This window comes from Vanellus vanellus (genome assembly GCF_965231255.1).
Source record: "Vanellus vanellus genome assembly, contig: HAP1_SCAFFOLD_575, whole genome shotgun sequence".
In the NCBI taxonomy this organism is placed as follows: domain Eukaryota; kingdom Metazoa; phylum Chordata; class Aves; order Charadriiformes; family Charadriidae; genus Vanellus; species Vanellus vanellus.
Window position 1 is genome coordinate 90,986 of NW_028126990.1, and position 21,694 is coordinate 112,679.

Here is a 21,694-nt window from a genome sequence, read left to right on the forward strand (position 1 = left end):
CATCCCTGGGAAACTGGTGGAACAGCTTATCCTTGGTGCCCTCTCAAGGCATATCAAGGATAAGAGGGTTATTAGGGGCAGTCAGCATGGCTTTTCCAAGGGGAAGTCATGCTTGACCAACCTCATAGCCTTTTATGAGGAAATAACGAGGTGGATGGATGATGGCAGAGCGGTAGATGTGGTCTACCTTGACTTCAGTAAAGCATTTGACACGGTCTCCCACAGCATCCTCATGGCTAAACTGAGGAAGTGTGGACTGGATGACCGGATAATTAGGTGGACTGCGAACTGGCTGAAGGAGAGAAGCCAGAGAGTAGTAGTCAATGGGGCAGAGTCCAGTTGGAGGCCGGTAACCAGCGGAGTGCCTCAAGGGTCGGTACTGGGGCCCATATTATTCAATATATTCATTAATGATTTAGATGAGGGAATTGAGTGTACTATCAGCAAGTTTGCTGATGACACTAAGCTAGGAGGAGTGGCTGACACGCCAGAGGGCTGTGCTGCCATCCAGAGAGACTTGGACAGGCTGGAGATTTGGGCAGGGAATAACTTAATGAAATACAACAAGGGAAAGTGTAGGGTCCTACATCTGGGCAGAAACAACCCCAGGTTCCAGTATAGGATGGGGAGCTACCTGTTAGAGAGCAGTGTAGAGGAAAGGGACCTGGGGGTCCTGGTGGACAGCAGGATGACCATGAGCCAGCACTGTGCCCTTGTGGCCAAGAAGGCCAATGGCATCCTGGGCTGTATTAGAAGGGGGGTGGTTAGTAGATCGAGAGAGGTCCTCCTTCCCCTCTACTCTGCCCTGGTGAGACCGCATCTGGAATATTGTGTCCAGTTCTGGGCCCCTCAGTTCAAGAGGGACAGAGAGCTGCTGGAGAGAGTCCAGCGTAGGGCAACTAAGATGATTAAGGGAGTGGAGCATCTCCCTTATGAGGAAAGACTGAGGGAGCTGGGTCTCTTTAGTTTGGAGAAGAGGAGACTGAGGGGTGATCTTATTAGCGTTTATAAATACATAAAGGGGGAATGTCATGAGGATGGAGCCAGGCTCTTCTCAGTAGCAACCAATGATAGGACAAGGGGTAATGGATTGAAGCTGAAACACAAGAGGTTCCACTTAAATTTGAGAAGAAACTTCTTCTCAGTGAGGGTGACAGAGCACTGGAACAGGCTGCCCAGGGAGGTTGTGGAGTCTCCTTCTCTGGAGACATTCAAAACTCGCCTGGATGCCTTCCTGTGCAGCCTCATCTAGGTGTTCCTGCTCCGACAGGGGGACTGGACTAGATGATCTTTTGAGGTCCCTTCCAATCCCTAGCATACTGTGATACTGTGACTCCCACCGTGCCCAGAACAAACAGATTTCATCCTAAAATGTTCAGGGACGCATATCTGAGGCCCTTCGGTGAATAAGCGCAGGGGTTTTAGCCCAAAACCTCCCTCCCCTGGGGTTCACATCAGCTCCAGGACACACTGGGTTGGAAGTCGTAAAAGGTTTAATCCCCACCATGGGGAAGGAGCATGTCCCTCCCGAGTGCGCGTGTGTCCCCACCTCCGCTACATCCGCACCGTCCTCTTGTCCTCAAAGAGGCTCTTGAGCATGTAGACCTGCAGGAAGGCCACCACCACCAACACACCCAAGTTCACGGCCGACCAGAAGTTCACTCGGCCCAGGTTGCTCTCCTGCAGGTTACGGTCTCGGGCCTCAAAGGCACGAAGCAGCGTCTGCATCTGGATGCTCCGTTCCAGGCGACTCTTCATGGTCTCGATGGATTCCTGGGGACAGGGGGAGAATCCTCACGGGATCCTGGCAAGGTTTGGGCTGGAAGGGACCTTGAAGCTCCCCCAGTGCCACCGCCTGCCCTGGGCACGGACAATTCCCACCAGACCAGGTTGCCCCAAGCCCCGTCCAGCCTGGCCTTGAACCCCTCCAGGGATGGGGCAGCCACAGCTTCTCGGGGCAACCTGCACCAGGGGCTCACCGCCCTCACAGGCAAGAATTTCTCCCCGATATCTCCCCTAAATCTCCCCTCTTTCAGTGTCAAACTGCACCCTCTCGTCCCACGGCTCCCCTCCCTGACCCAGAGTCCCTCCCCAGCTCTTCTGGAGCCCCTTTAGGCACTGGAAGGGGCTCTGAGGTCTCCCCAGAGCCTTCTCTTCTCCAGGCTGAACATCCCCAACTCTCTTAGCCTGTCCCCACAGCAGACGGGCTCCAGCCCTCGCGTCAGCCACGGGGGTCCCCCCAGCCCCTCTCCAGCTCTGGCCTGGGCCAAGGAGAGCAGTGCTGGGGAGAATCGGGGACTCATTGCACTCCGAAAAGACCTCAAAGCTCACTGAGTCCAACCCTGACGCTGCCGAGGGGGAGGGCAGGACCCTCTCCCCACCTTGATGTCCTCGATCTTGATGTCCAGTGCGTCCTCAGGCGCTGCCACCTCCGCCCAGCTGTCACCTTCCTCCCCCCCATCCTCCTCCTCCTCCTCGTCCTCCTCGCGGGCACTGTCGAAGATGAGCTCAAAGAACACCAACTTCTCGGAGATGGTGCTGAAGGAGTTGTCAAAGCAGAGCTTGTAGTCGCCGGCCTCGGTGGGCTCCACGCTGGGGGGGGCGGAGAGAGGTGTCAGTGGGAGGAGCGGGGACAGGGGGGAAACACAGGAGTGGGGGGGGACACACAGGAATGAGGGGGGATGGCCATGGGAATGAGGGGGGACATGGGGGAATTGGGGGGGATGGCCATGGGAATGAGGGGGATAGACATAGGAAAGGAGGGGACAGATGTGGGAAAGGGGGGGATATGCAAGAATGGGGACAGGCAAGAATGGAGGGTGACAGACATAGGAATGGGGGGGACACACAGGAAAGGGAGGGACTGGACACAGGAATGGGGGGTGAACATGGGGAAGCGGGGAGACACAGGGGGAAAGCAGAGGGGATGGGGACAGGAATGGGGGGACGCATGCGAAGGAGGGGGACAGACATGGGAAAGGGGAGGGATGGACACGGGAATGGGGGGGTGGCATGAGAATTAGGGGACACACATGGAAAACCGGGGGGGGGGACATGATATGGGAAAGGGGGAACACGGGAATGGGGGGTGACACATGGAAAATGGGGGGGGGGACACGGGAAAAGGGACACACACACATTAGAAGGGGGGATCGGGGGGGAATGGGGGGTCACAGGGGGACCCGGGGGGGGGGTCACAGGCCTGGGGGGGGTGGGGACGGGGGGACAGCCGGGGGCCTCACGTGTGGGCGCCGTCGGAGCGCCGGGACTCGCTGACCAGCAGCCGCCCCGAGGGGCTCTCCAGGGAGAAGTCGACGTCCAGTCCCGCCCCCCCGATCACCTGCGGAACCCACCGGGGCTGGCGGCACCGCGGGCACCGGGGGCACCGGCGGCACCAGGACCCCCCCCTACCTCCTCCCGGTGTCCCCTGGCAACCCCCAGCGCAGCACCAGTACCGGCTCCCCCGTTACCGACCCACTCCCGGCCACGGCCCCAACCCCCCTGGCACCGGCCCGGTACAGGCCCCGCCCCTCCGGTACCAGTTCACCCGAAGCCCCACCCCCTCCGGTACCGGCCATCCCCCCACCACCACCGGTCCGTCCCAGGCCCCGCCCCCCGGTACCGGCCCGGTCCGCCCAGCATCTGTTCGCCCAAGGCTCCACCCCCTTCGGTACAGGCCCCGCCCCCTCCGGTACCGGCCATCGCCCCCGATACCGGCTCGTCCCAGGCCCCGCCCGCTCCGGTACCGACCCCGCCCCCTGGTACAGGCCCCGCCCCCGCCGGTACCTGGTACTCGGCCTCCAGGGAGACGTTACCGGGGGCGCTCTGGTAGAAGCACTCCCGGCGGCCGGCGGGCAGCACGAACGTCACCTCGGCGTCGGGAGGGGGGGGAGGCGGCGGCGGGGCGGCGGCGGCGGCAGGCCCGGCCCAGAGCGCAACCAACCACAGCCACCGCGCCGCCATCTCCGCCGCGCGGCGCCTTTAAGGCAGGCCCCTCCCCGCCGCCGCGCGGCCACAGAGCCCGGCGGAGCGGGGTGGCCGCGGCGGACGCCTGAGGCGGGAATGGTGATGCGGGGCTTCAGGCAACGCCGCGGCCGCTCTCTACCCGGGGTCCTCACGGCCCCACCTCCCCCGGAGTCCTCTCCGTTCATTGGCTGCTCCCTCCCGGCGCCCCGCTTTCGAACTTCTCATTGGCTGGCCTGAACCAGCCCCCGCCCCCCTCAGCATCTTGCCTCGGCCAGGGACCCGGTGCCGCTCTTGAGGGGAGTCAGATTCCCACAGTGCACCGCGTGGGGCCTGGGGCAGATTTAGAGGGCCCTGGGGCAGATCTGGGGAGCCCTGGGGCAGACTCAGTAGGGTAGGCGCAGATTTGGGACAGATTTAGGTGATCATGTGCAGATCTGGGGCCGCCCTGGGGCCCTTTGAGGTGGTTAGGTACAGTCTTGGGGGGGGTCCTGGGGCAGATTTAGGTAATTAGGGGCAGATTTGGGAGGCAGTGGGCCAGATTTTGGGGGCCCTGGGTCAGATTTAGGAGGTACTGGGGAAGATTTGGGGGGGCTAGGACAGTTTTGGGAGGACCTGATGAATATTTGAGGGGTCCTAGGGCAGATTTGTGATGTCCCAGGGCAGATTTGGGTGGTTAGGTGTAGATTATGGTCCCTGGGGCAAGTTTGGGAGGTCCTGAGGCAGATTTTGGTGCTTAGGAGCAGATTAGGAGGTCTTGGGGCAGCATGTAGGGCTGGGGGGCAGACCAGGGGTGCTCTGTGAGTGATGTCGGTGTGTGGGGCTGCTTAGCCTCACCCTCCCAGGGAAATGGGGGCACAGGGCTGCAGCCACTGCCCGGCCCCAGCCTGACCTCTCAGCCCTGATTCCTCGTGGTTTTGGGGCAGCTGCAGGAGGAAGCAGGCGTGGGGGGTGCATCCGGCATGCGGTCCCCGCAGCCGCCTCTGCTCCAGTTCTCCCCACACAACAGCACCGGGCTGGTCTCTGCAGTTGTGTCCCTCAGGATTGGCGACTCCGAGAATGGCCCCTTCATTCGGTGCCTGTATCGTCAGCCCTGAGGAGGTGCGTCTCCCCGTCACCATCCCATTAAGTGTCTGGGTGAGGGTCCCGGCCAGGTATCGCTCCAGAGTGACACCTCATTACATCCCATTTCCACCTCTTCTTTGGTGAGTGTTGGGATAATTGGGGAGTGAGGTCCAGGAAGTCCCATCCCGTGTCAGCGGAGCTGGTTTTGCGCAGAGCCAAGCTTGCGTTGCTCTGGTTATTGGCTGGAAAAAGCTTTTTTTTGTGCAACAGGAGAAAAAAAATAACGTCAATCTGTACTCAAGGACTCTCTGTCATTTCCTTCCTGGGTGATGAAATTTCATCTTGAGCAAAGTCCCCTTTCTTCTTCTTTTCAGCTGAGAACCGAACCCTCCGGCACAGGGTCTCCGTGGTGGGGCCATCCTTGATCCGCACCCAAGAGGAGGATGAAGATGAAGCTGGAGTTTCTTCTCCTTGTGGCAGGTACGTTTTACTTTTCCTCTCCTCCACCTGAGTTTGGGTTGGAATTGGCCACTGTGCCGGTTGCTTGACGGTGGGATCTGCCTCCCCACTCCCCGTCCCTCTCTGCAGGAGCCGTGGCAGCACCGAGGCTCTCCCCACCGCCGCTCGGGCTCCTCTCCCCAGAGGACTGGGGTCCCCCAAAAATCAGCTGCTTCGCCCCGCGCAGCTACGCCGGCAGCACCTTCGAGCTCTTCGCGGTGGGTGCCGACATCCCCGCACAGAGTGTCTCTGCTGAGCCGGGCCAGCACAAGGTTGATTTCACCCTGGACGAAGCCAGCCCAGCCTCCCGGTGCTACCGGTGCCGGTACAGGAGCTTTAATGGCAGTGCCTGGCAGATGTCAGCGTTCAGCATGGAGATTGTGGTGAACGGTGCGGCAGTGGGACACTGCAGGGGTGGTGGGTGGGGGCACCAGGAACGCCACTGACCCAAACCCTGCGTGTTTCTCCCCAGCCTCAAGTGACACCAGCTGTCATCCCCCCACTGCCGCCCCGACCAGCCGTCCCCTGCTGACCTCCAACACTCTGCGGCAAGGTACCGGTGCGGGGGACCTGCCCAGCTCAGCGGCAGTGCTGGTGGCTTGTTCCTGGTGACCCTCTGCGGTCACGCCGGGGGTTTCCCTACAGGTGACGTCCTCTTTTCCCTTCCAGATCGCTCCTGGCTTCTCCCAGTTGCCATCAGCGTGGCCGGCCTGCTGCTGCTGCTGCTGGCGGCGGCAGTGGCGGTGGCGGCCTGGCAAGGTGCGTGTGGCACAGGCGCTCTCACCAGCGTGGCTGTGCCTGGCAGGGTCCCGTAACCGGAGTGTGCTGGTTGTACCGATGGCAATTAGCACCTCAGAGCTCCCTGCTGGGGTGGCACATGGCTCGGTGCCGCCTCCAGGGAGAGAGTGCTGGTGCTGGCAGGTGGATCCCTTCTTGGTCCCTGCCAGCTCCGGGCGAGTCACTGGTGGCAGGAACTACTGGGGGGGTCGTGGTTCGGGGAGAACCACGTTTAAGGCACCGCTGGGTCCCTCGGCGTCACCGTGCGGCTCTGGCCACTCCCGCGGCTGAGCCTGGCTGCGCCTCCACCTCTCTGTTTTCTCTCTTGCCAGTCGAGGCCAGGAGACAGCAGGCAAAGAGGTGAGAGCGTCCAGAGCCGGCGCCTCTGTGGCTAAACCGCCCCTGAAACCCCCAGCACCCCCAGCCAAGCCACGGCGCCGGGCTCCCTGCTGCCTCCTCCCTGCTTGCCGCGCTCTCACTGCCTTTCTTTTCGCAGGCAGACAGCGTCTTGCTGGACGGAAACGCGGTACCCCACCACTGGTAAGGCCCAAACCCCTGCGCCGGGGCGGTACCCCCTCGGCAGGTGGCACTGCCGCTTTCCCCAGCACCCCAAAAACCTCCCTTTTTCCCCTTTTTTCTCTGCAGAGCTTTCCTATGACAACTGCGCCTACACTGTTGGCATAGTGAGTGGGGCTGGCAGGGGCCCTGTGCCCACCAGGGCTTGGTTTTGGGGTCTACTGGCCTGTTGGAGCGGCACAAGCTCAGCACGGGGTTTCCCGGTTGCTGGCAGTTGCCCTGGCTCACCGCCATCTCTCCCTCCCTGACAGAACACGCAGCCGGGAGCCGGTGACATCCCTGGCACGTCCCCAGCATCCCCACAGAGAGACCCCCGGGTGTCTCCCCCAGCGGTGCCCCACTTCAGCACCTTCAGGTCCTTGGTGTGAGCCCCGGTGGTGCTGTCTCTGCCGGCGCTCACCACGGCACCCCAGCCCAGCTCCTCCCTGTGCCAGGGAGTGTGAGGAGCCCCCAGCACCACTGCGAGGGAAGGAACTGCATGGAATCAAGGTTGGCGAGGTGCTGGCACCCCACGGCACCACACCGGCTGGGGGATGCACCGGGGCCTTCCCGGAGCTGCCGGTGGCATTTGGTGCTGGAGCTGGCAAATGAGCTTCCTCCTCCTCCTCCTCCTCGCACCTTTGCCTCTGGGGCGCAGCGCGAGAGCGCTGCGGCAGAGCTGGGCTGGTCACCCCAAATCACAGTGTCTCTGCTGGGGTGTCTCCGGAACCGGCTCCAGTGTCAATAAAGGCGTTTGCTACCAGGTGCTGGTGTGGGACGTGGGTGACGTGTCCCCCTGCGTGTGCCAGCGGCTGTTCCCGGTGGCCGGTCCTGGTGCCGGTCCCTGGTGCCAGTGGCTGTTCCCCATGCTGGTCCCCGGTGGCAGTACCCGGTCCCTGGTGCCAGTGGCAGTATCTGGTCCCCGGTGCCGGTCCCTGGTGGCAGTGGCCGTTCCCAGTGCCGGTACTCGGTGCCGGTGGCAGTATTGGGTCCCTGGTGCTGGCGGCAGTATCTGTTCCTCGGTGCTCGTCCCCGGTGGCGGTTGCCGTTCCCGGTAGCAGTACCCGGTCCCCGTCCCGGGTCTGCGCTGCGCGGCCGCCGGCCGGCAGGGGGCGCACCGCGCAGGGAGTGGGCGTGTCCCTGGGTGGGCGGGGCGTGGCGGGACGGGGCGTGGCGGCGGGGGCGGGGGCGGGGGGGAGGGGGGCGGCGGCGGCTCCAAGATGGCCGCGGTGTCGGTGTTCCCCGGCGTGCGGCTCCTCACCATCGGGGACGCCAACGGCGAGATCCAGCGGCACCAGGAGCAGCAGCCGCTGCGCCTCGAGGTCCGCACCGGCCCCGACAGCGCCGGCCTGGCGCTCTACGGCCGTGAGTGCGGGGGGGGGGGGGATGGGGGTCGGAGGGGGGATGGGATGGTGTGGGATGGGGGGGGGGGATCTGAGGGGATGCGGGGGGAGAAATGGCCTGGGAGGCCCAGGGGCTGTGTGGGGATAGGGGGTGTGTGGGGCCGGGGAGGGGGGAGAAGTGACCTGGGGGGCTGGAGGGGGTGTGGGGATGGGGGGGGGGGGGAGAAGTGATATGGGAGGTTCAGGGGGTGTGTGGGGATCGGGGGGGGGGGGGGGGGAGAAATGAGCGGGGGACCTGGGGCGATGTGGAGATGGGGGGGGGGGGGATAAATGACCAAGGGGGGCTGGGGGCTGAGGGGGGTCGTATGGGGATGGGGGGCTGGGGAGTGAGAAGTGATCTGCGGGGGGGTGGGGGGCAGAAATTACCTGGGGGGCCTGGGGATGGGGGGGAGGGGGGCTGTGGGAATGGGGGTTAAGAAGTGACTTGGGGGACCCGGGGGGGAGTGGGAGTGGGGGAGCACAGGGTCATGTGGGGATGGGGGCAGAAGTGACTGGGGGGGTCTCGGGGGGGTGTAAGGATGGGGATGAGGGTCTTGAGGGGTGTAGGGATTGAGGGGAGGGGGGCAGAAGTGACTTGGGGGGCTGGAGGGGGGTGTAGTGATGGGGGGATCTTGGGGAATAGGGGTGCCTGGTGGTGTGTGGGGCTGGGGGGGGGGGAGGGGGGGCAGAAAGGATGGGAGGGGTTGGGGGGGACATGGTGGGGCTCAGGAGGGTTTGGGGGGCAGTAAGGATGGGTGGCTGGGCCTGTAGGGTTTAGAAGGGGGGGACACTTGGCGGGCTCAGGGCGGGTTGTACAGGGACATGTGGGCTTGGGGGGGGGGGGCTGGGTACCCCCAGGGGGGGGTAAGGGGGTGCTGGGCCTGTGGGGGGTGTTGGGGGTATGGGGGGGGGGAGGGGCACTTTGGGGGCTGGTATTGGTTGGAGGGTACCAGTGCTGTCCCCATCCCCCCCCATGGGCAGAGCAGCGGCAGCCGGGGGGGGTCCTGACCCCCCACTCCCACCCCACCCCCCATAAAGAGCCTGAATTTGGGGCCCAGCACGGGGGGTGCCAGGGGCTCCTCTCCCGCCGCGGTGCTGCGGCCGTTTCCTTTGTCTCCGCGCGAGAATTGTGGGTTTTTTCTTCTTTTTTTGGGTGGGTTTTTTTTGTGTGTGTGTGTTTAGTTTTGTTGTTTTTTCCCCTGTTCCCGAATCCAGCGGCTGCTGCGCGCTGTGCTGGGGGCACGCTGGGAATGCGCTGGTGCCAGTACGGTGCTCCCGGAGCCTCCCCGTCCTCCGCACCCGGTCGCTTTTTGTGCCGGAGACGGCGGCTTTTTACCGTACCGTTGTGGGGGAATAAGGGCTCGACCCGCTAACGACCCGCTCTGGTGAAATTAATTGGTTGATTAATGAATGCGCGGCAGCTGTCCTGCGCTGGCTCTGGCGGAGCGCCGCTCTGCGCTGTGGGATGGCACAGGGGAAACTGAGGCACAAGGGGTGGCTCGTCCCTGTGCTGGCAGCTCTGCTTGGTGCCAGCCTGGGTTTGCTCACTGGCTGCCGAAGCACTGATGTGGCTGTGCCGGGAGGAGAGGGGACACTGCTGGGAGCCGGACCTGCTCCCGTTGTGCCACAAATAAGATTTTAAGTGACTTTTCAGTGCCAAGAACGAAGCTTTGTGCAGAGCCTGAAGGTTATTTCGGTTATTTGGTGAGCACTGTTCATGTGCCGGCACGGCACCGACCCTCAGCTCCGGCTTCTCCATCCCTTGCTGTGCCCAGTTCCTCCAGCCCCCTGCTCCGGCATCAGCCCCCTTTTTTTCTGGGCATTTGCCAGAAAAGCCTTTGTGTGGCCGGGGCCCGGGGGCTCTGGCTGCCCTTTCAGCGCCCGGGGCAGCCGCCGGCACATCTGCCGGCCCTTTTTTATTGGCCACAAAGAGCGCGGAGGCCCGGGCTGACAGCCTGATTAACGCCACTGGCAGGAATTTGCATTTAATGGCTTTGCCGAGAGGCATCACTGGCAGTGCCGGATTTGGTGCGGGTGCTGCCGGGGTCTCCGTCAGGGCTGGAAGCCACCCCCAGATCATTTTCCTCCCATCGCTCCAAATTAATCGGGCAACTGAATGCGCTGCGTAGCCAGTAGGGAGTGGTGCCGGGAGCTCGGCCAGCGTTGCCAGGGCAAGAGGGACTAGTGGTGGCCGTGAGATACCGGGCAAAAACCAGGTTTTGCCGCAGCAGCTCGTTTTGTTTTTTTCTGGCAGGGCGCTGCGTGAGAAAGGCAGCGCTGGCTAGAGGTGCTAATTACCCGCTCACCGGCTTCAAAGTGGCTAACGAGGGAACACCACGCTGCCCGTGGCAGGAGGCCGGTGTGGATGCTGGCAGCACCAGTGATGGGCTGGCTGGTGGTGATGCCGGTTTGGCCGCCGGTAGCTCAGTCTGTCTGTGCTCCTCCTTCCTCATGGCATCACTCGACTTCACTGGGAGGGGGGTCCCAGGGGGGTCCCCATGGATGCAGTGTTCCCCGTGGAGCTGGTGCTCCCTGTCCCGGCAGCGATGGGCCGTGGCACCGATGTGTATTTCTGGCTGCTCAGAAGTGCCATAAAGCCCTTGGCCACGGGCAAGAGGTTTGTCTTGCCCCCCTGGTGCCGCTAATTAAGCTAATTAAGTTTTTTTTCCCTGGTGCGTGTGTCTAATTGTGCCGGCGTGGCACACAGGGGCTGGCAGGGGGCTCGGCCCGGCTCTCATCCCCCGGTTCTCTCTCTCTCTTAACCCCCCCCAGATGAAGACGTCTGCGTGTTCAAGTGCTCTGTGTCGCGGGAGACCGAGTGCAGCCGCGTGGGCAAACAGTCCTTCATCATCACCCTGGGCTGCAACAGCGTCCTCCTCCAGTTTGCCGCCCCCAACGGTGCGTCCCCCGCCCCGGGGGCGCCGCTTGGCTTCTCCGGGACCCTCCTGTCCCCCCCACCCCCAGCTAAAGCACCCCCACGGCTCCATCTTTTCCAGATTTCTGTTCCTTTTATAACATCCTGAAAAACTGCCGAGGCCACAACACGGAGCGCTCGGTGTTCAGCGAGCGGACGGAGGAGTCCTCGGCCGTGCAGTACTTCCAGGTGAGGGGCTGCCCCGGCCGCTGGCAAAGGGTTTAGCCACCGCGGCTCCCGGTGGCACTTGCGTCCATTCTGTGTGTGCGTTTGTGTGTGCGTCCCCACAGTTCTACGGGTACCTGTCCCAGCAGCAGAACATGATGCAGGACTACGTGCGGACGGGCACCTACCAACGCGCCATCCTGCAGAACCACAGTGACTTCAAAGACAAGGTCAGCCGCCTGCCGCCCTCACCCCTGCGGTAGTTTCAGCGGAGTCCGCCCCATTTCGGCGGAGTCTACCCCATTGCGGTGTCTGGCTCCGGCTCCTGCTGCCAGAATTCAGTCTGCTGTGCTCCTGCGCTCAGCCAGGAGGGCGTTTACGCACCAGAGCTGGAAGAAACACCCTGATTTTTAGTCTTTTAGTCTTTCTTCACTTTTTTGCCCCCACTTTTAACCTGTCCCGGTGTTTTCCTGACTTTTGTAGTAGTTTTAGTTTTAATATCCGCCAAAAATACTTGCCAGCTGCGAGCATGTGGCCAATGGGAGGAGGGACCGTGGCCAAGAGCCGTGTGCTGCCAGCTGATGCCGTTCCTGGAGCTGCTGGCACTGGGGCGCAGCCGGCTTCCCACACCGTCGCTGCTGATCCCCCCCCCCCCCCCCCCAATCGGGGTGTTATATATAGGATCAAAGAGGATTTGGGCGCTCGGGTGCCGTTCCCTGGCTCAGCCGTGGCATTTTTAATCCCGTTTCTTCCCACTGTGCCGGGAAGCAGCCGGGGCCAAGCCCTCGGAGCCAACACAGGTCCTGGTACAACTCGGTGCAGCACCGAGGTGGGATAACGCTGCAATCGGGTCCCGCTGCTGAGCGGAGCTGGTTCTGTGTGCACAACTCGTTACTGGAGCTTCTAATTAGTGCTTCCAGCTGGGTGGGTAACGATTTGTAGTACTTAGTTCCTTCTCCAGAGCCGGTTTGCTCTGCCGCCATCGGTGCTGTGGTGGTGGGTGGTGGTGTCATCGTGTCCCCCGCCCCCTGCCAAGGAGGGGCCATGCCAGTGCCGCTGCCTTGGTTTTCCCTCTCAGGAATCCAAATTTTGGGGTCCCTGAGGACCCCAATCCTGGCTGGCATCAGGGTGAGGACACTGGGGATGAGTCCCCGGCTCCAGTGCAGGTGCCGGTGGGTCACTGTATCCACACCGTTCTCCCTGCCAGATCGTCTTGGACGTGGGCTGTGGCTCCGGCATCCTCTCCTTCTTCGCGGCACAGGCCGGGGCGAGGAAGATCTACGCGGTGGAAGCCAGCACCATGGCGCAGCACGCCGAGGTGAGTGGCCCCGGTGCCAGGGGCTCTGCCAAGCTGGGGAGGGGTCTCAGACCAAACCTATCCCCAAACTCCAGTACAACACGGTAGCGCTGGGAGGATGGCACTGGGAGCACAGGGCTCTGCCTCCTGCCGTGGTCCTGTCCTGGGTGGACTTCCATGGGGCGGCTCCTTCCCCCCCCAGCCAAGCATGGTTTTCTTCCCCCCCTGGCCCTGATTTTTGCCGGGGCAGGTTTTGGTGAAGAGCAACAACCTGACGGAGCGGATCGTGGTCATCCCGGGGAAGGTGGAGGAGGTCTCACTGCCCGAGCAGGTCGACATCATCATCTCCGAGCCCATGGGCTACATGCTCTTCAACGAGCGCATGCTGGAGAGTTACCTCCATGCCAAGAAATACCTGAAACCCAGCGGTGAGTGCCAGGGGAGGGTCATGGTGTCCCAGGGGGGGCTCTTTACTTCCCCAGCTGCGGTGCTGTGGGACCCTACAGGCCCAGGGAGGGGTTCCTGGCACCCTGGGTGGCTCTTTCCTGCTCTGCCAGACCCCATAAGTCCAGGGAAGGGGGACAAGGTGCTTCCCTGGAAGCGATGGGGGCGTCCTCATGTCCTGGGGGGGTTCTTTACCTCCCCAGCTGCAGTGCTGTGGGACCCTACAAGCCCAGAGAGGGGTTCCCAGAACCTGGGGCGGCTCTTTCTCGCTCTGCTAGACCCCTGCTTCCCCCTTCTGCTGGAAGGGGGGGAAGGTGCTTTCCCGTGTTCCACCCCCCCCACTTAACTGAACCCTCTGTCCCCCCAACCAGGGAACATGTTCCCGACGATCGGCGACGTCCACTTGGCCCCATTCACGGACGAGCAGCTCTACATGGAGCAGTTCACCAAGGCCAATTTCTGGTGAGTCTGGCCCCAGGGAGGGGGTATGATGGTCCCGACCTCTTCCCCTGCCCTGGGGGGGGACGACACACCCTGGAGCCCCCCACCTCACTTATTCCCCCCTGGCTCCTGCAGGTACCAGCCATCCTTCCACGGCGTCGACCTCTCTGCGCTCCGAGGGGCAGCTGTGGACGAGTATTTCAGGCAGCCCGTGGTGGTGAGTGGGCCCCCAAGTCCTCGTGGGGGGGATGGGGAACTGTTGGGGGGGCTCCGGGCAAGCCGCGGGTGTCCCGTGGGTCAGGGTGGTCCCAGCTGCTGACCCCCACCTCCCCCCCCCCAGGACACCTTTGATATCAGGATCTTAATGGCCAAATCTGTCAAATACACCGTGAATTTCTTAGAAGCCAAAGAAGGCGATTTGCACAGGTGGGTGACAACCGGGAGGGTCCCTGGCTGAGCTCCCCCCCCCCGCCCTGAGGTTTTGGGCACCCAGGGGGAGCTGGCGGGGGGGCTTTCCCCCCGCTTCCAGTGATGGTTCGGCTTTGCCTTCCAGGATAGAAATCCCCTTCAAGTTCCACATGCTGCACTCGGGTCTGGTCCACGGTTTGGCCTTCTGGTTCGACGTAGCCTTCATCGGCTCCATGTGGGTGCAGGAGGGGGGGTCCTGGGGTGGGGGCTGTGTTGTGTTTTACCCCCCTACTCCTTCATATTTCCCTCCTCCCCCTGCCCCAGAATGACGGTGTGGCTCTCGACGGCCCCCACTGAACCGCTGACCCACTGGTACCAGGTCCGGTGCCTGTTCCAGTCGCCACTCTTTGCCAAAGCCGGCGACACGCTCTCAGGGACTTGTCTGCTCATTGCCAACAAGAGGTGGGACACCAAGAAAGAGGGGGGGGGCGCACAGGGTGGGGTCCCCACCCCATGGCCAGGTACTTACAGCAGCTGCCGTCCTGGTTTGGGTTAGGCTGGCTGTGATCTGGTTTTGCCATGGTCCCTCAGCACCTGGAATAGCTTTGGGGGGGGGGGGGGGGGGCAGCATGGCAGAATCGGGGGGGTCCCTGCCCCAGTTTGGGACTGGGGGGGGGGGGGGCTGTCCCAGTTTGGGTCCAGAGGAGGAGGGGGGGATGCTCCAGTTTCAGCGGCGTATTTATAGCTCCTGGTAGTGACCCAGATGCCGATGCCATTCCCACTGCTCCCCAGGGGCCGGCATGAGGGGGTCGGGGGGGTCTGGGCCCTCTCGCCCCCACCCTCCCCGTGCAGTTTTGGGGTCTCACGGCCTTTGTGTCCCCCCCGCCCCAGACAGAGCTATGACATCAGCATCGTGGCTCAGGTGGACCAGACCGGCTCCAAGTCCAGCAACCTCCTCGACCTGAAAAACCCCTTCTTCAGGTAGGGTTGGGGGGGTGGAAGGGCCGGGGGGGTCTCTAAAAAGCCCCCTCGGGCCTCACCGCCTCCCCCTTACCCCCCAGGTACACGGGGACGACCCCCTCACCCCCCCCTGGCTCCCACTACACATCCCCCTCGGAGAACATGTGGAACACGGGCAGCACCTACAACATGAGCACAGGCATGGCCGTGGCCGGTGGGTACAGGGGCCGTTCTGTGGTGTCAGTGATGCCAAAACCCGCGGGGGGGGGAAGGGGGGGTGTGGGTGTGGAGAGGGAAGGGGGCCTGACCCCCTGTTCTCCTCTTCCCCCCCCCCACCTCCTCCTGGCGCAGGTATGCCTGCAGCGTACGACCTCAGCAGCGTCATCGCCGGTGGCTCCAACGTCGGCCATAACAACCTGATTCCTTTAGGTGAGAGTGAGTTGAGGGATTCCATGCCCTAGAAGAGGGGGTCCTGGTCCCAGAAGGAGGGGGTCTCAGCATCCCCAACCCTCATCCCTCTCCCCCTCCACAGCCAACACCGGCATTGTGAACCACACTCACTCCAGGATGGGCTCTATCATGAGCACGGGCATCGTCCAAGGTAACCCCTCACCACAACACCCCCCCATTTTCCCCCTCCCGGGACCCCCCTTGACTCCCCCGTTTACCCCCAGGCTCCTCCAGCGGTCAGAGCGGCGGCGGCTCCAGCACCCACTACCCCCTCAACAGCCAGTTCACCATGGGGGGCCCCGCCATCTCCATGGCCTCCCCCATGTCCATCACCACCAACACGATGCACTACGGGAGCTAAGGGGCTCCCGGGACTCCCACCGCCAGGAAAACCAAATCCAGAGTCCCCCCCCACCCCGGGGGTTGCCCAAGGAGGAATTTTCACCCTCCCAGGAGAGATGAAGCCGCCCACCTCCCCCCTTGCTCTGCTCCTCCACGCTGGACCCAGACCTGGGGGGGGGGGCGGGTTTGGTTGGGTTTTTTTGGGGGGTGGGGTGTATTTTTTGGTTGATTTGTTGTTTTGTTTTTGTTTTTTTTTTTTTAACGAAAAGCTGGAGCTGCTGCCCCCCATGCTGTGCGGGTGCCTTTTGCCGTAGCAGTTGGGGGCGCTCGGTCCCTGCGAGGGGGGGTGTGGAGGGTGGGGGATTGTGGAGCAGGCGCAAAAAGGCTGAATGTACCAAAAGCTCCTGTTTTGGCCCCGGTTCTGGCCAGTTCCCCAGTGTGACCATGCTCAGTGCCAGTTCCCATCCCCGTGCTCAGCACCTGGACTCTCCCTTCTCCTCTTTGCCCCTCGAGGGCCACGGCAGGGACCCCCCTGTCCCGGGGAGGGGACACACACGCATCCCCCCCCAGACCCCGGACGGGGGGCAGCCCCTTGCCAGGCCGCGGTGTAGGAATAGCAGATCTGCTGTTTTTTCGGCTGTAGTACTGAATAAAGGGGAGGGTTTCGAAGGATGGCTTCCACCGCCAGACCTCGGCTCCAGCACAGCTGCCGGTGCCCCTCCCCCGGGGTGGTTTTGGGGCTCCCCTCCCAGGCAGGAGACAGCAGTGGGGCACAGCGGGGGGGACATGCACACACATCCCTGCATTTATTTGGGTCCGTTTGCATAGAGAGGAGCAGCAGTAGGGATCCTGCGACCCCTACCCTGTCTGCTGCGGTGACGCCGAGTGGTGCTGCATCCTTCTGAGGGGTTCAGTGCTGCAGCTGGGGGCTGCCCCTTGCCCCCCCCCCCCCCTCACTGCGCGGGGTGGGTGCCTGGCAGGGAGACATTGGTGCTGGGGAGTTGTGGCGCACGGCTGCGGAGCCCCTCGGCCCCTGCCATGGTGGCCAGCGGTGAAGCAGCTAGGCCAGCATTTGGTGGCTGCTGGAAAAAGTAGAGCTGGAAAAGGGGGAAAACCATGAAACCGGGGCGGGGGATCATCACCGGAGGGGGGGGGGACGACCCCCCCCTCCCTGGGACCCCCCAGCTGCTGCCAGTGCGTACCTTGCAGCCGACAGCAAGGAGGGTGTGCAGGGAGACGACGGCAGCCACCACGGCCAAGGCAGTTGCCCGGCCGTCAGCACGGACCAGTGGCCAGAAGGTGATGGCCAACACGGATGCCGAGAGCAGCGCAGCCACGGCCAGCAGCAGCCACTGCAGCCACGCTGCTGGGATCAGCCACAGCACCTGTGGGGGACAGTGGCCCGTCACCCCCTCCCCATGTCCCACCCCCACCCCAAAAGCCACAGGGACCCCCAGGCCTCACCGCAGTAGGGACGTAGGCAGAGAGGGAGTAGCCATAGACGCAGACAGTCTCCAGGAAGCTGTAGGCGCCGGGGCCACGGCTCTGCCACCACCGCAGGAACCCCCAGAGTGCCAACGGCACCAGCCCGGTGTAGCAGTAGATGAGAGTGGCAGCAATGGTGACTGGGGGGGGGGACACACGACAGAAAAAGGGGTGTCAGGGCACGGCCAGGGTCACCAGGATGGTCCTGCTGTGGGGCAGGCAGTGGTGGGAGCCCACATCCCCACACTGAGCCCTGGGGACAGTCCCAGTGTGGGGCAGGTGCCATCTGGGGGTCCAAAACCCCCTCCCCATGCCTTGTGGCTGGTTCCAGTGTGGGGCAGACAGCGGCTGAGGGGGTCCACATCCCCCCCTTAAACCATAGGGACAGTCTCAGTGTGAGGCAGGCACTGTCTGGGGGTCCACAACCCCCTCCCCGTGCCGCGGGGCTGGTCCCAGTGTGAGGCAGGTGCTGTTTTGGGGTCCAGACCCCCATCCCTGAGCTGTAGGGCTAGTGCCAGCATGGGGCAGACAGTGGCTGGGGGGTCCACATCCCCTCCTTAAGCCATATGGACAATCCCAGTATGGGGCAGGTGCCATCGGGGGGGTCCAGATCCCCCTCCTTGCACTATGGGGCTGGTCCCAGCAGGGGGCAGGCACCGTTTTGGGGTCCAGACCCCCCTCCCTGCACTGTGGGGCCGATCCCAGCGCCCTGTGGCCCCTCACCATTGTGGAACTGGGGGCTATAGCGGTAGGTGGGGGACATTCGCTTCTCGGCGAGGTGGGAGAGGTTCCCGCTGATAGCTAGAGTGAAGACCAGCGTGGTGCAGATCCAGAAGGGCCCTGGGGATGGGGGGGGAGATGCGCCGTCAGCCAGGAGCCACCGTCGCCACTGCAGCGGCACCGGGATGACCACAGCCGCTACACTCTCACCGTACAGGTCGGGATTGTTGCGTAGACGGTGACGGACAAAGTTCTTCCCCGGCAGTGGTGTCACTGAACCCCTGATCCTCTCCAGCACCTACCGGGGCCGGGGGGGAGGGGGCAGAGTCTCAGCCACGATGGTGAGCGCTGGTGCCGGCACCATGCCCACAGGCACCGTTACCTGCCGCGTGTCCACGTCGAAGAACGCCTGGTAGTACTCAAAGGTCCAAAAGCTTCGCGGCTGCCTCTGGTCGCCCAGCAGCTGTGGGAGGAGCAGGCTGAGCCGGGGGGGGTCCCCCCCATCCCCCCTGCCTGGGGGTTTGGGGGAGTTTTTGGGGGTGTAGGGACCCCACACCCCCCTCCTCACCTCCGTCGTGTCGGTGTCGTCCCCCGTCTCACCCTCCTCGGGCCCCACGGTCACAGCGCTGTGACTTGGCCGCTCCTCGCCAGCGTAGGGGGTGGTGGTGGTGTCGGGGGGGGCCGATAGCAGCGCTGCCGCCGCCGCCTCGAACTCTGCACGGGGGGGGGGGGGGGGGGCGGGGGGGGCGGGGGGGCGGGAGTAACTGACAGCTCCCCCTGGGGGACCCCCACCCTGCTGGGACACGGACGGGGGGGCCATGGGAAGCCCCCACCCCCCCAGACGTGGATCGGGGAGGGCTGGGGACCCCCCACCCTCTTGGGACATGGACTTGGGGGTCCGGAGAGCCCCCCCCGCCCCCCTCCCGGCCCGGACGTGGATCAGGGGGGCATCGGGACACATATCCCCCCGCCGGGACGGGGAACGGGGGGGCCCCGAGGACCCCCGCGGTGCCCGCACGGGGATCGGGGCCGGGCGGGGTCGCCCCGGTCCGGTTCCCACCCCCGAGACTCACCCTGAAAGCGGAGCTCGTCGGGGGCGGCCATGGCGGAGCCTCGCGCTGCCGGGACAAAACGCACCGGGGTTGGACGGGACCCCCAAGACCCCCCTCGGTGTTCCACCCCCCCCGGCCCGGTTCTCCCGGCCCGTCTGCCTCCCGCGCCCGGTCTCGGTCCCCGTTCACCGTCTGGCTCCGTCGACGTGGTTCTTCTCCCCCCCCCCCGCGGCCGCGATGGTTCCGCCCGGTCCGTCCCTGCTCCCACACCCCCCCCGTTCCGCCCTCCTCGCGATGGTTCCACCCGGTCCGTCCCCGCGCGCGGTCCGGCGGGAGCCATTTCCGGTCATGGCGGCGGTCGGGGGGGGGCGCAGCCTGTGGGGGCGCTTAGTGGAGAGTCGCATCGGTGAGGGGGGACCCGGGGGGGTTCGGGGTGGGGGCGAGCACCCCTGGGTGCGGGGGGTGGGGTGGGGGCAGGTTTTTTTGGGGGGGTGGTTTTGGGGGCAGTGAGGGGGTCTGGGGAGTCAGCTAGAACTAATGGGGGGCGGCTGTGGGAGCAACTCCAACCCCTGAGTTCAGTGGGGGGGTGTTGGGGGGGCAGCCCCGACCCCTAAGTTCTCGGGCGGGGGGGCTTCTTGGGGAGCAGTCTGAACTTCTGGGTCCTGGTGGGAGGGAATTGAGGGGCAGCCAGGACTAACGGGGTGGGCAACTCCAACCCCTGGGTCCAATGAGGGTGTCTGGGAGGGGGGGGTTCTTGGCGTGGGGGGGAACATGGGTGGCAGTCCCCACCCCTGGGTGCCGGGGGGGGACACGAACTTGGGGGGCAGGTAGCCTGGACTAACAGGAGGGGTCTGGGGTGGGGGGGAGCCCTGACCTCTGGGTTCAATGGGGGGTCTTGGGGGGCAGCCAGGACCCCTGGGTCGCCTGGGGAGGGATTGAAGGGGAGGTTGGCCTAATGGGAGGGGGTCTGAGGGGGGGAACCCTGACCCCTGGGTCTGGGTGCCCCCCCGGGGTGCCCCTTTCCCACTGACATCCCCGGCAGGGCGTTGGTGGCAGGCACTGGCACAGGACTACGCGGCAGCGGCACGGGAGGCAGCACTGGCGGCCGGTCGCCGTCCCGGCACGGCAGCAGGTTGGCTGGTGGGGGTGGCAGGAGTGGGGGCGGCCGCCGCTGCCGTCCCCAGTGCTGAATCCTTCGAGGCAGCGATGGTGGAGGCAGCCGACACACTGCTGCTGCTCTCCCCTGGCACCCGCAGCCCCAGCGCCGACCGGCACATCCAGCACCTGCTGCAGCGCCGTGAGGCCAGCCGGTTACGGTACCAAAACCTCCTCCTCTTGGCAGTGGTCTACGAAGCCCCCCACGCTGCTGACGCCACTCTCTACCCAGCTCAGTGCCAGTATTTGCAGCCGCGGTGGCGGGAGTTGCCAGGGCGGGTGCTGGACGTGGGGTTTGGTGGGCGCTGGTGGGTGCTGTGGGCCCGGCTACAGGACTGCGACATCAACGAGGAGGAGTTCGAGGGGCTGCCGGCACGGCTGCGCCGCCTCGACCCCCACCACCTCCACTCCCACCACAACGAGAAGCAGTTCCTGGAGAAATTCCGGCCCGTCATCCTCACCGAGGAGGAGATCCAGCGTGCCGAGAGCGAGGAGACTGCACCAGCACGCGCCGATGGCAATGCCAGGGAGATGTGAATGGGACTGGGTGGCGCATTCCACTTGTTAACACCGCTGAACTCTCATTTGGAACTGCTCATTTATATAATTTTCATTTATAAGCCAGTAATGTGGCCAAATTCTCATTAATTTACCCCAAACGATGCACCAGGATGCACTGACGGCAATGCCGGGGAGCCATAAACGTGACCGTGCGGCACGTTTGACTCATTAATGCTGCTGAATTCACATTTGTAACTCCTCATTTATTTAATTTTCACTTATAACCCATTAACATGGCCAAATTCTTACCAATTTACCCCAAACGATGCACCGGGACATGCCGATGGCAATGCTGGGGAGCCGTAAACGGGACCGGGCGGTGCGTTTGACTCGTTAACACCGCTGAATTCTTGTTTTTAACTCCTCATTTATTAAATTCTCATTTATAACTCATTAGTGCAGCCAAATTCGCAGGGATTTACCCCAAATGAGGCAGCGGGGGGGGCAGCATCCCCAATTACCACCTGCCCTTTATTACAGCATCTCCTTCATTTTAGCCGTTAAGATGTCTCTTGGTTTTGGTGCGCCCTCCTAATTAGCGATCAGCTGTTTGTTAAGGCACTGATGTGCCCCTCCGTGAATTGTTCACCACCACAGTGATTAATTAATATATTTATAAGGTTTTATATCTCTATTTTATATTTATTTCTATTTTTCGGTACCAAGCACCCCCCCCCCGACCCCAGAACACGCAGAAACAGTTCGGCCCGATGGCAAATGTCTCATTTCCATAGAAATTGGGCTCAAACCACCCAACACTCCCCCCCCCCCCCCCCCCCCGGGCGTTGGGTTTGGGGTGATTCGTGGGGATTTGGTGAGTGCCGGAGACATTACCGGGCTCTGGCGTTGCTGTGGAGACGACAGCAATGAACTGACATCGTTAAACCTTAATTTCCTTCAGCAATCAAACCCCACCAGGGACACTGAGGACACACACACACGGACTTAATTAATAACACTGCTGGGAGACGCTAATTACAGCCAGTGCCAACCCTCAGTGCTTGGTTCATTACTCAGGCTTAATTATTCCTATTTTTGCCCCCCAAAATTGGGGATTTTT

General features: G+C 63.3%; 5 protein-coding genes across 8 annotated transcripts; 3 read left to right on the forward strand and 2 right to left on the reverse strand.

Annotated features, from left to right (window-relative positions):
* Window positions 1-1,475: 1,475 nt before the first annotated feature.
* On the reverse strand, window positions 1,476-4,112 carry TMED1 (transmembrane p24 trafficking protein 1). Its single transcript, XM_082501327.1, has 4 exons — window positions 3,787-4,112; window positions 3,243-3,340; window positions 2,382-2,592; window positions 1,476-1,773 (listed from the first exon to the last, which is right to left on the reverse strand). Exons 1-4 carry the CDS (start codon window positions 3,961-3,963, stop codon window positions 1,555-1,557), a joined length of 705 nt encoding a protein of 234 aa, XP_082357453.1. The 5' UTR covers window positions 3,964-4,112; the 3' UTR covers window positions 1,476-1,554.
* Window positions 4,113-4,809: 697 nt separating this feature from the next.
* LOC309685578 (protein HIDE1) lies at window positions 4,810-7,620 on the forward strand. 4 transcript variants are annotated; one of them, XM_082501324.1, is made up of 9 exons: window positions 4,810-5,064; window positions 5,403-5,508; window positions 5,617-5,916; window positions 5,999-6,079; window positions 6,196-6,285; window positions 6,636-6,663; window positions 6,800-6,843; window positions 6,949-6,986; window positions 7,131-7,620. In XM_082501324.1, the coding sequence occupies exons 2-9, from the start codon at window positions 5,472-5,474 to the stop codon at window positions 7,245-7,247; spliced, it is 735 nt and encodes a 244-aa protein (XP_082357450.1). In that variant the 5' UTR covers window positions 4,810-5,064; window positions 5,403-5,471; the 3' UTR covers window positions 7,248-7,620. The 4 variants fall into 4 exon arrangements, with proteins under 4 accessions (XP_082357450.1, XP_082357451.1, XP_082357449.1 ...); XM_082501325.1 differs by lacking the exon at window positions 6,636-6,663 and having other exon boundaries at window positions 7,131-7,259; XM_082501323.1 differs by having other exon boundaries at window positions 6,949-7,233.
* A 458-nt stretch (window positions 7,621-8,078) lies between these two features.
* CARM1 (coactivator associated arginine methyltransferase 1) lies at window positions 8,079-16,354 on the forward strand (the record flags this gene model as incomplete). The annotated part of the gene is made up of 16 exons (XM_082501328.1): window positions 8,079-8,223; window positions 11,013-11,138; window positions 11,237-11,343; window positions 11,445-11,549; window positions 12,527-12,637; window positions 12,867-13,044; window positions 13,432-13,522; window positions 13,637-13,718; window positions 13,842-13,927; window positions 14,055-14,144; window positions 14,234-14,371; window positions 14,801-14,890; window positions 14,971-15,083; window positions 15,221-15,298; window positions 15,402-15,470; window positions 15,544-16,354. 16 exons carry the CDS (start codon window positions 8,079-8,081, stop codon window positions 15,678-15,680), a joined length of 1,746 nt encoding a protein of 581 aa, XP_082357454.1. The 3' UTR covers window positions 15,681-16,354.
* Window positions 16,355-16,434: 80 nt separating this feature from the next.
* YIPF2 (Yip1 domain family member 2) lies at window positions 16,435-19,171 on the reverse strand. The gene is made up of 9 exons (XM_082501329.1): window positions 19,108-19,171; window positions 18,940-18,984; window positions 18,435-18,580; window positions 18,249-18,329; window positions 18,077-18,164; window positions 17,870-17,986; window positions 17,126-17,286; window positions 16,864-17,046; window positions 16,435-16,758 (listed from the first exon to the last, which is right to left on the reverse strand). The coding sequence occupies exons 2-9, from the start codon at window positions 18,968-18,970 to the stop codon at window positions 16,615-16,617; spliced, it is 951 nt and encodes a 316-aa protein (XP_082357455.1). The 5' UTR covers window positions 18,971-18,984; window positions 19,108-19,171; the 3' UTR covers window positions 16,435-16,614.
* A 95-nt stretch (window positions 19,172-19,266) lies between these two features.
* Window positions 19,267-21,260, forward strand: TIMM29 (translocase of inner mitochondrial membrane 29; the record flags this gene model as incomplete). The annotated part of the gene is made up of 2 exons (XM_082501322.1): window positions 19,267-19,324; window positions 19,961-21,260. 2 exons carry the CDS (start codon window positions 19,267-19,269, stop codon window positions 20,608-20,610), a joined length of 708 nt encoding a protein of 235 aa, XP_082357448.1. The 3' UTR covers window positions 20,611-21,260.
* Window positions 21,261-21,694: the final 434 nt, after the last annotated feature.